This window comes from Ammospiza caudacuta, chromosome 20 (assembly GCF_027887145.1).
Source record: "Ammospiza caudacuta isolate bAmmCau1 chromosome 20, bAmmCau1.pri, whole genome shotgun sequence".
NCBI lineage: Eukaryota > Metazoa > Chordata > Aves > Passeriformes > Passerellidae > Ammospiza > Ammospiza caudacuta.
In genome coordinates, this window is record NC_080612.1 from 10,323,588 (window position 1) to 10,340,697 (window position 17,110).

At 43.2% G+C, this 17,110-nt stretch overlaps 1 protein-coding gene across 1 annotated transcript in view; it reads left to right on the forward strand.

Moving 5' to 3' along the window:
- MED13 (mediator complex subunit 13) overlaps positions 1–17,008 on the forward strand; it is a 56,156-nt gene extending 39,148 nt beyond the window's left edge. The window contains exons 16-30 of the mRNA XM_058817775.1: positions 1,165–2,081; positions 3,455–3,622; positions 4,908–5,131; positions 5,632–5,821; positions 6,298–6,763; positions 7,380–7,599; positions 8,163–8,354; positions 8,484–8,707; positions 9,145–9,287; positions 9,410–9,568; positions 9,660–9,845; positions 10,426–10,574; positions 10,793–10,966; positions 12,028–12,128; positions 12,792–17,008. Of these exons, the coding sequence (XP_058673758.1) occupies positions 1,165–2,081; positions 3,455–3,622; positions 4,908–5,131; positions 5,632–5,821; positions 6,298–6,763; positions 7,380–7,599; positions 8,163–8,354; positions 8,484–8,707; positions 9,145–9,287; positions 9,410–9,568; positions 9,660–9,845; positions 10,426–10,574; positions 10,793–10,966; positions 12,028–12,128; positions 12,792–12,924 (3,646 nt within the window). The 3' untranslated portion in view covers positions 12,925–17,008. The remainder of the gene's footprint in view (positions 1–1,164; positions 2,082–3,454; positions 3,623–4,907; positions 5,132–5,631; positions 5,822–6,297; positions 6,764–7,379; positions 7,600–8,162; positions 8,355–8,483; positions 8,708–9,144; positions 9,288–9,409; positions 9,569–9,659; positions 9,846–10,425; positions 10,575–10,792; positions 10,967–12,027; positions 12,129–12,791) is intronic.
- Positions 17,009–17,110: the final 102 nt, after the last annotated feature.

The window sequence follows — 17,110 nt, forward strand, 5'->3', positions numbered from 1 at the left end:
GCTCAGCTTTGTGATGTGCTCACTCTGCCACCCCTAAATATTTATTTTGTCAATCAGTAATGGGAATATTTGTGTATACGCTGTGTTTATACAACCGACAAGAGCCTTTAAAAAGTCCTTCTGGCTAAACCTACTGCAGGAGACTCTTCTCAAAAGAGCTTCTTAACTGTACATACATTTTATTTGTTGTCTCCTTTAAAGGTTTCTTGGGGAAGCTTAATGGTGCAGGTCCAGGTTTAATAAGTAATGAAGATGGTAACAATCAAGATAAATGTAAACTTGGGACTTTGTTTTTGCGGTGGTGTAGTCAGTGCTGGAAGGGCTTAGTAGGTGGTGCTGCTGTTTCTTAAATTATTTTCTTAAGTAGCAGTAAACTCAGCTGTGCTGGGAGTAGGGAAACATTTCCTGTGCTGTGTGACTGGGCCTGGTCACAGCAGAACTGCAGGGGACGTTTCTGTACCCTGCATTTGGTAGGGATGGTCTTGCTGCCAGCTCTTCTCGAGGAAAAGATTTCTTTCTTTTTCTCTTCTGCATTAGGGGCTGATAAAAAGGGATTAGGCAGCAAGGAGGTGTTATGGATTTCTTGATAAGATTATATGAATACTAAATCTTGGATCAAATACTGATGTTGCTTCTGTTACTCATTAGCAATATGTTTCCAGGACTCATTAGCCTTACATGTTTTTGGAGATACTCAGGTGCTTAGGAAAGAAAACGTTAAACCTTTCTAGGTGATACTTTCCTCATGGATTCAGCTGAATCTGCTGTCAATAGACCTGGTCTATTTTCTTAGTGTGTGTCAACACAACATGTAAATAAAACATGAATGAAAAAGGTGTCCTTTAGACTCCATACAACCACAGAATTTATAATTTATTCTGACCACACTTGTTTCCTGGGAGCTTTGTGCAGAGGAAAAGACGAAAGGAGGCAGGGAGAGATTCTTTAATGGTGCTGTCAGTGGGAGTCCTGCAAAGTCATTTAGAACAAACGCTCTTGAAGTTCCTTGGGGAATGAAAATCTTACTGTGGATTATGAAAGACTAGCTTAAAAAAAGCAAATATTAATTAGGAAGGTCCTTCTTTAGAAATCTGAGTCTTAAACTTCAAACCCAGTACGATGCTGTGTACTTAAAGCCTTTCCTTCTCTTGCGGCTGCCGCCAGCGACGGGAGCACCATGGACCAGGAGTACGGCCCTGCGTACACGCCGCAGACCCACACCCCGTTTGGGATGCCCCCCAGCAGTGCCCCTCCCAGCAATGGCGGGGCTGGGATCCTCCCCTCTCCCTCCACCCCTCGCTTCCCCACGCCCAGGACACCAAGGACTCCCCGCACGCCCCGCGGAGCCGGCGGGCCCGCGAGCGCCCAGGGCTCGGTGAAATACGAGAACTCGGATTTGTACTCGCCCGCCTCCACCCCCTCCACGTGCCGGCCCCTGAACTCGGTGGAGCCCGCGACGGTGCCTTCCATCCCCGAGGCACACAGCCTGTACGTGAACCTCATCCTCTCCGAGTCCGTCATGAACCTCTTCAAGGACTGCAACTTCGACAGCTGCTGCATTTGCGTTTGCAATATGAACATCAAAGGTGCTGACGTTGGAGTTTACATTCCTGATCCAACACAAGAGGCCCAGTATCGGTGTACCTGTGGTTTCAGTGCTGTTATGAATAGAAAATTTGGCAACAGTTCCGGGCTGTTTCTTGAAGATGAGTTGGATATTCTGGGGCGAAACACAGAGTGCGGCAAAGAAGCGGAAAAACGCTTTGAGGCTCTCAGAGCTACTTCCATTGAACACGGCAGTGGGGGGCTGAAAGAGCCTGAGAAACTGCCCGATGACTTGATACTGTTGCTGCAGGATCAATGCACCAACCTGTTCTCACCCTTTGGAGCAGCAGACCAAGACTCCGTGGCCAAAGTTGGTGCTGTCAGCAATGTGGTACGTGTAGAAGAAAGGGATTGTTGCAATGACTGCTACTTAGCCTTGGAACATGGACGCCAGTTCATGGACAATATGTCAGGAGGGAAAGTTGATGAAGCACTTGTGAAAACTACTTGCTTGCACCACTGGTCAAAAAGAAATGGTAAATATTGAAACCAGTTTATTTTCTACTTGTCCACCTGTTTGGGGGTTTGTGTTTGAAGGGTCTTTTTTTGTGGTTTTCCTTTGTGGATTTTGAATGCTGTTTTTGCCACCTGTGTGCTCCTACAGACTTCTGGTTGGATACCCAACCCTTCCATGTCCTGTGCTGATCACCAAGCAGAGGAAGGCCTTGGCTGCTCTCAGTTGTAAATTCCCCATATATATCTGAAGTGTAGCATGAGACCACTGTCAGTGTCCACAACACTTCACCAGGTTTATCCTTTAAAGAGCTTTTGGTGAGTGGCTCTCCAGAGGCTCTGGAATGATTGATGCCTGTAGGAAGGGTTTGAGTGGTGACCCTATTGTCAAGGCCACTGTGGCAGAATTAAGCAACAGCTCTGATTCAGTTGCCTTTCCCCCTTCTTTAAGGAGGAGAGGGGGGCAGTAGGTTAATGGCACATGTGGCAAAAAGAAGCATTATTGTAGCCTTCACTGTGTGTTGAGTCTGCCAGAAATCCTTGGATTTTTCCTTCGAGGGCCTGACTAATGATGCAGTGTCTCCTGGAATACCTTCACTGTGTGTATTTGCTTACTGTTCTCTAATAGAATTTCAAGTGGCAACTCTTAACAGGATGAAAGATAAAGTTATGAATTACAGGTAGCTGCAGTTCATAGTTGTAAGTGAAGATGAGGAGGAATCCTGGGAGAACACAGCCAGGTTCTTGTGCCTTGCTGGGGGATTAACTTGGAAAGCCCAGACTGTAAATAAATTGATGTTTTCAGGCACACAGGAAAAGACTCTGTGTACTGTGACTGATGTTTGGGATAAAAAGATGTAGAGATACTTTAAAAGAGAGGACTTGGAAATAGTAGCCATGCCAAATTTTGTGTCAGCTTTTCATTCTAAAGCCTTGTACCTGAAATGGCCCAGTGGTGGCACTGGATGAAATGGGCTGAGTCTGCTTGAGGCTTCCCTTGACTTCTGTGAAATGAGCACTGGGTGGCAGCCTGCAAATCTGCTTTATTTGGGAGGGGCAATCCAGGAGTTCCAGGCTTCTACAACATGTTTGGGGTTTTGGCTTGTTTTTGTTTGTTTTGTTTTTATTTTAGGGTGTTTTCCCTTAGCTTAACTCATAAGATGGGAGCCTTTCAATGGGAAAAACTCTAGAGAAAAAAACAAAATTAAGAAAGAAATCCATTTGTGTATTTTGTCAGGGGAAGAGGCAGAACTGTAAATCTGCTTGTGCTCCACTTTATGTATCCCAGCCTCTGGGTGCCTGCAGGTGTTTTATACAAGAGCTGTTGGCAGTGGAGGTGGTTTGTGCTGCTGGCTGTTGTTTGTGCAGCTGCCCTGACGCGTTTGTGTCCCTGCAGTGGTGGATGTGAGCATGCAGTGCTCCCAGGACATCCTGCGCATGCTGCTCTCGCTGCAGCCCGTGCTGCAGGACGCCATCCAGAAGAAGCGCACGGTGCGGTCCTGGGGCGTGCAGGGACCCCTCACCTGGCAGCAGTTCCACAAAATGGCTGGGAGAGGCTCCTATGGTAAGGGCTGCATGGAATCCTGCTCCCTGCAACGTCCTTTCCTTTCCTTTCCTTTCCTTTCCTTTCCTTTCCTTTCCTTTCCTTTCCTTTCCTTTCCTTTCCTTTCCTTTCCTTTCCTTTCCTTTCCTTTCCTTTCCTTTCCTTTCCTTTCCTTTCCTTTCCTTTCCTTTCCTTTCCTTTCCTTTCCTTTCCTTTCCTTTCCTTTCCTTTCCTCTTTCCTTTCCTCTTTCCTTTCCTTTCCTTTCCTTTCCTTTCCTCCTTCCTTCCCTCCTTCCTTCCCCACAAACCGCTGCTGCTCAGCCTGTTGGAATTCTGAACAGCACTTGACCTTTCTTTAAACTAACGAGAGCTTATTAGACAGAGGAGAATTCTTTTCTTCAGAAAAGAGAAAATATTTATATTCCTTAAAACAGGCAATGAATTAAAGATGTGCATTTAAAATTTACAGCTTCGGTTGCACTGTTTATGTACACCTGACACTTCACCCAGTGAGGGACTGACATTGCAAAGATGGGTTTGGTGTTAAAAACAGAGTAACTGCTCAGGTTTTATACTCAAAATTTTTCAATTCACCCCATTTTAATAACTAAACATAGGGAGTTAAAAATACTGATTTTGAAATGCTTGAGATAGTGTGCTTTATTGCTCACTGAGCACTGTCAGAACTGTGCTCAAGATCCAGGGTTATTCAGTATCTTGTCTCTTATAAATGTTTGGAGTGGCCAACATGTGATGCATTTACAGATAGAAGGTGAATTTTGTGCACTCACGATTTAATGACTTCATTAGCATATGAGATTGATTTACCACTGTGTTACGAGAGTGACCTTTCACCAGCAGATCTTTTGTAGCTATATTTAGAACATGGCAATTATACATTTACATGTTCTTAAGTTTGTTTCCTTGTCTGGCCCTTTACCCATCTGCTTAGAATATTTACATTTTTTTCCTTGTCTTTGGTCTCTGATTGCTTTGGCTCTGTGGGCAAAGGCTTCCTGGACAGGGCAGAACTGTTCCTGATTGCCTGTGTACTGATGGAAATATAAAACACTGTGGAACTTCTTCCTGAGGCCCTGAGATATTTCAAATAAAAACACATCAGTCAGCTGATGGGTTTTTTGCAGAGGGTTGGATCCTGTACTTTGGATCTGTAAAATTAGAACTATTCCATTGATAGCCAGTGCTCCTTCCTGTGAGATGCTGGGAACACCAGACGCCGTTTTATTCATGTTTCCTTGAAGTTAATTTTAAGCTTTCTGCTTAAAAACATGCCTTGCTTTTCCAGGAACTGACGAGTCCCCAGAACCACTGCCAATCCCAACATTTTTGTTGGGATACGATTACGATTTCCTGGTGCTGTCTCCGTTTGCATTGCCCTACTGGGAGAGGCTGATGCTGGAGCCGTACGGCTCGCAGCGAGACGTCGCCTACGTCGTGGTGTGCCCGGAGAACGAGGCTCTGCTCAACGGGGCCAAAAGCTTCTTTAGGGATCTCACTGCAATATACGAGGTACAGGGTTTGTGGCAGTTTGCACTGAAATGGATTTGGGAAAGGCTGTTTCTAATACGTGCTCGTAAGGACTTATCAGGCTTGTCGGGGCTGATAGCGGCGCCTGCTCAGAATGCTATCTGGGAAAGCTGCTCCGAGGGATTTTAGGAATGGGCACTTGGAAGATAAGGGCTGCTCGTGCTGCTCCTTGTTCCCATGCGATAAACGCCACCCGGTGGCAAAGCTCTGCATTGCCGTAGTGTTACCTCCATTTAATTAATTAATTACATGCTTGGGTTGAATGAAGATTAGAGTCGATTATTATCAACCTGGTTTTCTTGCATTTAGGAAAACGCTGACAGTAACCCATAAAATCACCATTCAACATTTGCTACTGGTGGGATTCTAGAGTTAAAATGTTACCTTGGAATATTGTAAATAAACTGGGAGTTCTCTGCCTTTCTATGATAGATAATTTGTGTGATATTTAGCAGCTTTTAAGGGTTTTTTTACCTTTGCAGTCCTGCAGGCTTGGTCAGCACAGACCTATCTGTAAGTTACTGCCTGATGGGATCATGAGGGTTGGCCCTACAGCCTCCAAGAAGCTGTCAGAGAAGTTGGTCACAGAGTGGTTCTCCCAGACAGCCAATGCCAACAACGATGCGTTCTCCAAACTCAAACTCTACGCTCAAGTGTGCAGATACGAGCTGGGTATGACCTTTTTAATGTTCCTTATTTCATACAATTGCACTTACTCCTTTGCCATAGAGAAGAAGGAATCGTTACTGTCTTACTGATTAGGGGAGTTTTCTGGTTTTAAACTATATTTGAATATGTGCAAAAATGGCCTCTTACCATTCAGCAGTGCCTTTAGGGAATGGCAGTGGCTGCCTGATGGAGACTTCAGTTGTCTTCTTGTACTGGTGACTTGGATTCTGTAGCAGTGATTTCCAGCAATTCAACACACCTGGAAAAAAGTTATATTAAAAAGAGATTTCTTGATCTTTCTGGAAGGCTCTTATGAAAATATTAGAATTTGAAAATTTAATAGAGGTTTTTTAATTTGAGAGGTAAAATGTATGCTTAAAGTTTGCTCTATTTTGTTACAACTGTAGACTTCCATAGGTGACATAACCATCAAAACAGCTGCATTATAAAATTTATGCTTTTTTTCCCCCTGGTTTTAGGTCCTTATCTTGCTTCTCAGCCTTTGGACAATTCTCTACTTTCCCAAACCAACCTGGTCCCTCCCTCCAGCCAGGCAGGCTCTGCTCTGCCCCCAGTGCCAGCCCCTGCTGCCAATCCCAACACTCCATCATCAGCTCCCACAGCTCCCAGCAGCAGCACCATCCCAGTGACCTCCAGCAGTGCCATGTCCTCTGCAGCCACCACAGCCAACTCCACCCTGACCACCACTGCCCCCTCCTCCTCCTCTGCCAGCCTGGCCAGTGGCATTCCAACGAGCAAGCCTTCCTCATTCCCACCCTTCAGCAATATGAACAGCACCACTCCTGCCTCCCTGCCCGCCCAGGCTGCGCCGGTCCCCAACGGGCAAACTGGGGGGCAGCAGCAACAGCCAACACTGCAACCAGCAGGGATGTCTGGAGACACGGCTGCAGCACCTGCACAGCCCCATCCAGAGGTTTCTGAAAGGTAGGGACCTGCAACCACACCTTCAGCTAAAAATCAGCTCAGCTAACGTGAACTTTTACCCCTTCAATAAAACCCTGTATTTATTTTCACCAAGCTGCTTTTAAGGGAGATTGGAGAGTTCACTTGTGGTGGAGCTGAACCTTTTGGTTCCAGTTGTAGCTGCAGTTCTAATTACATCTCAGTGTCTGCTCTGGTGCAAAAATAAACTTCCTTTTTTTCTTCTCTCTCTAAAGACAGGAAATTCACCAAACTACTCACTTCAATATTTTAAAGGGCTGGGGAAGGAGGGGGAGATAGATAATTGGCACCATCTTAGAGTTCTATTTTCTGTAATCAAAGTTAGAGTGGTGAAGACAGCTCTTACTGTAGATATTCTTGTTCCCCAGTTAAGCAATAGTTGAGCTGTTGAGCTGCTGTAATAAAGGAGGCTAAAGGAAAGAAAAGGGATTCAGAGTTACTGATAAGCTCCTATACAAAAATGACATAAAAAGACTGTTTCTTACACCACAGTTGACTCATTCAGATTAAAAATAGACAATTTAATTTAGTTTTGAAGTAAAACCTAATCTTTACAAAACTCAGCTGTTTGTAACTGGTTTCAAAATTTCATTCCCAGCACTATGGATCGTGATAAAGTCGGAGTCCCCACAGATGGAGATTCACATGCTATCACCTATCCACCTGCAATTGTAGTTTACATAATTGATCCTTTCACATATGAAAAAAAGGATGAGAACAGCAGCTCATCCAGTTTGTGGACACTTGGACTTCTGCGCTGCTTCCTGGAGATGGTTCAGGTTCTTCCTCCCCACATCAAGAACATCATTTCTGTGCAGGTGAGCCAACAGAAACAAACAGGGTATCCCTGGCTTTGGCTGGGTTTGGGGGCAGTAACACCCTCCAGGTGAAAGTTTCATTTCCTTCACAAACATTACTTACAGTTCTCCAGCTGTTAAACCAGCAGGTTATAGCTTTTAGAGCAGTTTGGGTGCTGTTAACCAAAGCTGAATCCTGTTGTACATTCCAAACTCATCAGTTTTAGCTCAGAGGAAATGTAGTGAGTAATGAGTGAGGTGTGGGAAAGCTGCTGCTCCTGTACTGGAACCTGCAGCCTGACCCTGCTGGGCTGCAGGCAGAGCTCCTCCAGCTGCAGGACCCGTTAACATAGGGCAGATTTTTGGAGGAATCATTAAGATTCTCTTCTAAACAAATTATTTCTTCCTCTGAAGAAAATTCCATTGGGAATAAATTCTTGAAGTCCCACAGGGCTTTGGAAGAATTAGAAGAAATTTGGCTGCAAAGTAAAATTCAAAAAGCAATGTACCAAATACTGTGTCAGAAGCCATTTAATCTGTTGATAAGACAATGATTTATTTTTTTCTCGTCTCCTGTGTTCCAGATTGTCCCATGTCAGTACCTGCTGCAGCCTGTGAAGCACGAGGACCGGCAGATTTACACTCAGCATTTGAAATCTTTGGCATTTTCAGCTTTCACTCAGTGCCGGAGACCTCTCCCAACTTCCACCAACGTGAAAACCTTAACTGGCTTTGGGCCAGGGTTAGCCATGGAAACTGCTCTGAGGAGCCCTGATGTGAGTATTGTTCATGAGATGGTGGGATTATCCAGATCAGAGGAAGGTCCCTGCTTATCAACCAGCCATCTTTTATGTTGGGAATAATTTCTTACCCAAACTTCATTGTCTGCTCTGTCATCTTTCTAGAGACCTGAGTGTATTCGACTCTACACCCCTCCTTTTATACTGGCTCCAGTGAAGGACAAGCAAACAGAGCTGGGAGAAACCTTTGGAGAAGCTGGCCAGAAGTATAATGTGCTTTTTGTGGGCTACTGTTTGTCTCATGATCAGAGGTGGCTGCTTGCATCCTGTACAGACCTCTATGGAGAGCAGTTAGAAACTTGCATAATTAATATTGATGTACCAAACAGGTAAGAACCAAACTTTAATTCATTTTTAGCAAGTGTATTTTCTCTCATTCCCCTGAAGAATTACATTGGGTTTGGTACTGTAAGAATAACTGACTTTTGTAGACTTGCTGTGCTGCAAAAGTGGCTACAGCGGATGAATATATTCCCTATTATGTGCATATAATTTTGAGTTAAATTTCTAGAAGAGCACAGTTTAGTTTCATGTGATTATTGAGTGTTACTGTGTGTGTTCCTACTTCTCCATCTCACTTACTGGCTGTTAATGTCAGTTTTAGAATGTGATTAATTTAAAAATCCCAAACCCCCTGAAGCTGCAGCTGATGGACTGCAATACCAACACTCTGGTGAATGTTCAGGTTAATACAAAAATGTTCTAAACATGGCATTAAAAACTTGTTGCAGATTTAACTTTGTTTTCCCTTCTTTCTTTCTTCTAGAGCTCGTAGGAAAAAGGGTTCTGCCCGCAGACTTGGTCTCCAGAAACTCTGGGAATGGTGCCTGGGACTGGTGCAGATGAGCTCTCTGCCATGGAGAGTTGTCATAGGCCGCTTGGGAAGAATAGGACATGGGGAATTAAAAGGTAACAGCAGGATTTTTTTTAGAGTCTAAAGCTTGATTTAAAGCTTTAATATTTCAGTAGTATCAAATGTGTCCATCCCTGTTTCTGGAAGAGAACCTCACAAGTGAGATTTCCTCCCGCAGACTGGAGCTGTTTGCTGAGCCGCCGGAACCTGCAGTCCCTGAGCAAGCGGCTGAAGGACATGTGCAGGATGTGTGGGATCTCTGCTGCAGACTCCCCCAGCATTCTCAGTGCTTGCTTGGTGGCCATGGAACCCCAGGGATCCTTCATTATTATGCCAGGTATTTGGGAAGCTCTCTTTTTTTAAAAAGCACAAGAACTCACAGCTCAGGCTTTGTTAAACTGAGGGAATGTTTGGTTTCTCCCGCACAGATTCCGTGTCCACGGGCTCGGTGTTCGGGCGCAGCACCACGCTGAACATGCAAACATCCCAGCTGAACACGCCCCAGGACACGTCCTGCACCCACATCCTGGTGTTCCCCACCTCTGCCTCCGTGCAGGTGGCATCATCCACCTACACCACTGAGAACCTGGATCTGGCCTTTAACACAAACAATGGTTTGTACTTGCATTTGTTCTCACCTTCTAAAAACCCCTCATCACTGTCCCTATCATGAGAATAAACTGTTCATTCTAAGGAACTGTAGCCATGATATTTTCTGAAAAATCCTTTCCTTAGGATTCTTCCTCCTGAGAAGCTGAGAGGCCTCAGGAACAAAATGTAAACAATGATTATCTGCTGCTGTGAAATGCAACAGGTGCATCTGTGATTGCTCTCATGTGGTTGTTGCTAATCAAGGGCCAATCACAGTCAGCTGGCTCAGACTCTCTGTCTGAGACACACAAGCCTTTGTTATTCATTCCTTTTTTTTCTATTTTTAGCTAGCCTTCTGATGAAATCCTTTCTTCTATTCTTTTAGTATAGTTTTAATGAAATATATATCATAAAATAATATATCAGCCTTCTGAAACATAAAGTCAGATCCTCATCTCTTCCCTCCTCCTTGGACCCCTGTGAACACTGTCACAAGGAACCATTTCCATTTCTGTGGAAAATCCCTTTATTTCTGAATGTATTGTCATATCCTGCACATGGTGAAATTGTAGGAATTCACTGGTCTTGTTTTTTTTTTCCAAGATGGAGCAGATGGAATGGGAATCTTTGACTTGTTAGACACTGGAGATGATCTTGATCCTGATATTATAAATATTCTTCCTGCATCTCCTGGTGGATCCCCTGTGCATTCTCCAGGGTCCCACTACCCCCATGGAGGTGATATGGGCAAGGTAACTATTGGAGTAAATACAGTTTTGTGTGTGTGTTCTGTCGAGTTTTTCTCCATCTGGTAATTTCCTTTTGTGGAATGAAAGCTTTTAGATCACCTGGATATTGGATTGTCATGTCATGCTTGGATATTTCTAAATGCTTTGTGTTTCAAAAGCTACAGAAAATTTCTATTAAATTTGTGCTCTCCTACTCTGAACCTTTGCCTGTTGTGTTGCAGGGTCAAGGCACAGATCGATTGCTTTCCACAGAATCTCACGATGAAGTAACAAATATCCTGCAGCAGCCACTGGCCCTCGGTTATTTTGTGTCAACTGCCAAAGCAGGTCCATTGCCTGACTGGTTTTGGTCAGCGTGTCCTCAAGCACAAAATCAGTGTCCCTTGTTTCTTAAGGTACTGTCCTGGCAGAGATTTGAGCAGCCTGAGGGTCTGGGGGTGAAAACTGTTCTGGTTTAACCAAAGTCAGTGCATGTCTCTGGGGATGGCTCTGCTCTTGCTTCAGGAGAGGCCAGGTGGATTCAGTTTTTGAGATCTGGCTGTTGGGAAGGTTCTGCCTTGCTCATGGTTTCTTCCTGGTAGTCTGGACTCTTTTTTTCCCCTGGCTTTATGCTCCAGGGTTTTGTAAGAACATGTTGAGTTCCTGGACAGAGCTGGGCTGAGGCTGGGCTCCTGTGGGGGCTGGTGGTAGAGAGGGAGGTACATAAACACAGTATAGTAACTCAGTTGCCCTGGGTAAAATAAGGAATAAATGAATCTTTCTGGATTGCACAAAGCATAAAAACTGTTTTTCCATGTTGGCTTTGCACTGTACATCTGTCTGGGTGTTGTCTGAGCCCCTTATCTCCTTATGGCACAATCAAGACACACTTGGCACATTTAAGGCTGTACATTGGTATAGAGAGAAACTTTCTGTATGAACAAATCAGCATCTCTGATACTGTGCTTTGTTTCCTAATGATCCAGATAGATCTTCTGCAGCCTTGTTTGTGTCTGGATTAGCAGCTCCTCTTGGCCTAAGCTCAGCTGTGGCTTTGCTATAGGATATTATTTTGAAGAGAGGATTTATTATTTACTCTAAGCAGCTCTAGATATGAAATATAAATAGACCAGGCCTATAGAAAGCAGCTGAACTTCCAAGTCTGTGTGTTATTAAACATCTTGGGCCACTTGAGTTGAGTTTTTAATAATCACTTAATGTAGAAAAGGGATTTAAAAACACCCCATATATATATTTCACTACTAGCACTGTAGTGCTAGTAGCTTTTTGCAGAGATCTGTGTGAGAGAATAGAAATATTCTGAGAATTCCTGAACTTGTGGATGGCTTGAGGATAAAATTTGTTTTGGCTTGTGTGTCAGACAGAGAAGGTGCCTGCAAGCTACAACAACATGAGGGAAGGAAATGTGGTGTAGCTGATCAGGCAGTAACTTCTGGCTTCCTTCTTCCTTCCTCAGGCCTCTTTGCACCTCCACGTGCCTTCAGTGCAATCAGACGAGCTACTCCACAGTAAACACTCCCATCCACTTGATTCTAATCAAACTTCTGATGTGCTCAGGTATTTATCATTGATCACCTGCAGAAATATTGTGCAATTCATTTTTAATGCTGCTGCAGTGAAGCTGCATGTTTGTTTTTCCTGCTGTTTTTTATTTTTTCTTTGTGAAGCTGATATCCTTAGTGCAGATAAATTGCTGTGCTTGAAGTTTTATTCCACAGAACAGTGGAATAAAACCCAAACATCTCTGAACCTTTCTTTAAATAACCAGTCTTTGAAAATGTTTGAAAAACAATGAATTCCTCAAACTAGAGGAGAGTTTGAGTCTAGCAGGAAAGACAGAAATAGTTAAGCCAGAATATTGCACAGCAATCTTGTGGAAAATCTGAAGTGCTGAAGAACAGGAGCCCAGACCCATGCAAACATGGGATGCTAATTGAGAAAACATCACATTACTTTTCCCTTTCTGTTTTTTTTTTTTTTTTTTTTTTTAATGTGAACCTCGCGGTATGAACTGAGAATAGACAATTACAATGACAATTTTCCACCAAAAGCAAGTTTAGCTTTGAACTGCTGTAATAATTTGGAAGACATATAATTTCTGAGTGTTGGCAAACCTATTTTATGTTTTTGATGCCAAAGAAGCTGGATTCTAGTAAATTAGGGCTGTAAAATCCTGGTGAGAAAATGTGCTGGCCTGACAGAAGGCTGTTTGTTTTTCAGGTTTGTTCTGGAACAGTACAATGCACTCTCCTGGCTAACCTGTGATCCTGCAACCCAGGACAGACGGTCATGTCTCCCAATTCATTTTGTGGTGCTGAATCAGTTGTATAACTTTATCATGAATATGCTGTGATCTTCATCTGAATTTTGCAAGACAAAAATGAGGAAAAGGGATATTTCACTGCAGGACTAAGTTATAATTCTTCTCAGTGCAAGATGTTTGTGATGGGGTATGAATCTTGTTACTTCCAGCAAATATTGTTCTGACTTGTGAGAGGGGCACCCACTTTGCTGTCCTTGAGTCACTGACTATGGGGGACGCTTCAGAATGATGATCAGAAAGTGTATTATAACGTTTTTAGTAGCAAAATTAACCATTTTCCCCAGCCACAGTATTTGTGAAGAGTAATGAGCCATAGTACCCAGTCATGGTTAATGAATTTTAAAAGCATGGAGATGAGAAGAAACACGAGGAACAATTAAGTTTCAACCTATGGCTTCAGAACATCAAGATGTTCTTGTATTGGATTATAGTACTTAGTATTCAAAAATGCCTGCATCTCTTATTTATTGTAAGTTTTTAAATGTATAAATTGTCTTATATTTCTTAACCTCTTTTATAAAAATTTTCCTAGAAGGTTTATACTGCCTTCTTGCTTTAAAGCAATTGGTCTAAAATATATGTAATCGTCTTAATTAAAAGTTGCAGTAGGTTGCTTTTAGAGTATTATTTTTTTGTAAGGGGTGGGTGGGGACAGTAAATTTGTATTGTCTTGATGTACAGTTTAATGGGGATAGAGGGGTTAATGTCCATACCATTGTGTGTGGGGGATTTACAGCTAAGCTGTAGTTGCAGAGTACATGTACAGTAATGAAGTTCACTGTGTTTATATAAATTGAAAAGGTACCGGGTCTTACAGCATTTTATATCACACCTTTCCAGAGTAACAATGGCAATATATAAGTGATATTGTAGGTGGTTTAACTTGTAGTGAGAATAACATGAATAAACTCTTCAGTTGAAGTTTGTGTTATGGTTCAGGGCTGTGGCTAGATTCTCAGATCCACTTCCAGGACACGAGTTTTAATATCACAAGAACATCTCTTGTGCATTGTTGCTCCCTGGATATTCTTGGCACTGTGCTCACTGCATTGTTTGCTTCCACTTTTGTGATAAAATGCCAATCTGAGGCAGAACACACAGAAAACTCTGACCTTATCCAAAGTCTCCTGCCAGGCTGAGATTTAGCCCAGCTCTAGCCATTTTACAAATGCAAAAATAGTCAATCTTGACTTTAAGATTGGTGTGTGTTTAACTAAAATGTGGTGTATATAGATTCTCAGTGAATTCTGGTATTCAGATTTTATTCCACTAGTAAAAAAACAGCACGAAACCCTGAACATTTTCCTTTTCCATGTATTTTTGGCACTGTGGTGAAGGTCCCAAGTATCAGTGCATGGCCTTCCCCATATCCCATTTTCAGGCTCTGGCTGGGGCATGTGCCAAGGAGGCTTTGCCCTCCCCAAGGAAGGGACTGACAAACCACAAGGCTTTCCTAAACGTCCCCCTCTATCTACAGTCACCGTTTTTTCTCAGTAGTTTCCTTCCTTTTTTCCTAGCACATGCCAAATGTCTGTGGCTGCTCTAAAATAGCCCCTACGGGTGCTGAAGAGCAGCTGCAGATGCTTTTTGTGGGTTCCTTATCTGACTGCCAGATGAAAAACTGAACTCCTGCAGCGCTCCCAGGAGCCTGTCACGATAACCCAAGTCCTGGGTCTTAATATTGTCTGTCTCGCTGGTTTAAACCTGTAAAGGAGCAACTTTTAAGATCCATTTGTGCACCTGCTGTTAACCCCTCTACAAGGAAGAATTTGCTTGCATTTACCAAACTTACTGTGCTCATGAAAATCTCATTTTGTAAATGCAAAAGACCTGCCTGAGGTGATTTTTTTTTTTCGTATGAACAGTCTCACTGAATCGTGTACATACAATATTAGCAACTTTTTTGGTTTTGTATAAACAAGTTGTACAATTGGTGATGAGAATTTTCAGTGATTTCTTCAGAACAACATGAGTGCAATCAGAAGTTAGCATATTTTGATAAATAGAGTAAAAAACTGGGTCTGTCCATGACTTTATCTCGGTAATGCACCGCAGATTAAATGGCACATTGTCTTACAGAAGGGTTTTCTCATTTGGTTGGCATTTTTGACATGGAAAAGTGCTCCTAAAACTGGAATTTTCAAAGTGTATGTCCTTTTTCTTTTGAGCTTTGTCGCTAAGTGGTCATTTCTAACCCTGGCTCAGTTAACCAAGCTCCAAGGGCTGGGTTTTGGTGTGGCTTTGTTTTGTGTTCAATCTGAACTTGTATTCCTAAAGGTAAGTGAATCAGCTGCCTGAATGTTGGTGTAACTGTATTCTGTTACCTGGACCAGCCTTCCCTGTGAAACTCCTACTGTGAAAGCTGCCAGTCTCCCACTCCTCCCCCCCATCAAATGCAATTAAAGTAAATTATAATATTATAACCACTATAAAAGACTAGAAGGGCCATTTCTGGAGTGATAGTCACAGCCGGCAATGTACATATCAAACCTGCCAGCACCACGGAGCCAACTATTATATTGGGCATACTTCTTTTGTTAGCTACTTTCATTTAACTATTTTAAGTGCACATAATAGCTGGTTTATAAATAAAATTGTCAGAATCCAGTAAGTCGAGGTTGTTTAGCAAGTACAAGCTTAAGTAGTTGAAAATTTCAGCTACAGATTTTCAAAACGGCCTTGCAAGGAACTGTTGTTCCTGTCAGTGCTTTAAGTAGTTGTGGAGGTTTATCTCTTTCAAGGAAAGAAGAAGCTGAGATCCTTCCATTCCAATTAAAAATACATATTTTAACCCAGATATTACTGCATTTAAGCCTTTTAGTCACATTTGATTCACTACTATTTGGATTTGGTTTCTGAAAACCCTGTTGCTAAGACCAGCAAGGCCACCAGCTGTACTTGTAACAACCCTCACATTTTAAAAGGAGCTGTAACATTTAGATCTTTCTAACATTCTCTGAAATAATTAAAGATAAATGGATTTATATTTAAATCCTCAGCTATGTTCTTACTTAGCTGTCAGTTATGGCGCAGATTATTGTATTTCTATATTTACCTCTGATGGTAATTTTAACTTTGTGTGTTGCTATGAAGACTTGCCGATGTCTTTAATCAAGCACTATTTGTTAATACTGTAATATCAAAATATTATGTTGCATTATTTTAAAGCTTTCAAGAATAAGAGTAAAACATTTAAAAAAATGCTATTGCACCATATAATTTGCTGCACAACAGTATGGCACCGCATATCAGTCTGTTGGGATAGTAATGCTGCATCAACCTTGTTTTCATCTGGGTTTCATTGGAGAATTCTTTCATGGGTGACATTGTACACATTACTGTCTCGCAACCTCCAGCTGGGAAGGTGATTTTGTTTGTTTTATTTAATTTTTTTTTTTTTAAGTAAAGGGCCCAGGACTATGCTTCATACTTAAAGGGTTTTTTTACTATTATTTGTGGGTGTACTTTTTATTTTCAGTGGAGTAAAGCTTAATTTACAGTAAAACTGGATTTGGGACCTACCACAATCCTCAGGGTCACTTTTTCAGGATGCTACTCATCGAGCTTTAGGTTTTTCCGAGTCAACTGGACGTGAGGACCTTGCCGAGCGCTGCCTTGGGCTTGTGATGGACATGGCGCCCCTCAGCACGGCCGGACACAGCGGGAGCCGCTCCCGCGCCCTCAGGGCACGGCTGGACACACCGGGGAGCCGCTCCGCCGCCCCGCTGCCATGGCTGGACACACGGGCAATCCCAACACCGCAGCTGGACACAGCGGGGAGCTGCTCCGACACCGCGCCGGACAGGTCCGGGAGCTGCTTCAACGCCGCTCTGGCGTGGCCGGATAGGTCAGGGAGCCGCTCCCGCCGCCCTCAGGCACGGCTGGATGTGCCCGGGAGCCTCGCACAGCCGCCGCCACGTGCCCTCGGCCGAGCCGCCGCCGCATTCATCGTGACAAAACACAGCAACAAAAAGCGATTTAAGGAACAAACACTATTTCTGCCGAATGCCATAAACACTGAGTTGTACAAATTGTGATCGAGGAAATGAAGAAAAAAAAAAAAGGTTTATACTTTTTAAAAAAACAAAAAAATTCAAATGGAATAAATTATTCATGAAGCCTTGATTGTGCTGTGGGTTTATTGAGGGGGCGGGCAGGGCGGTGCCCCTCAGCCTTTCCCGCCTCTCCCTTTCCGCCCCTCAGCCCTCCCCGCCCC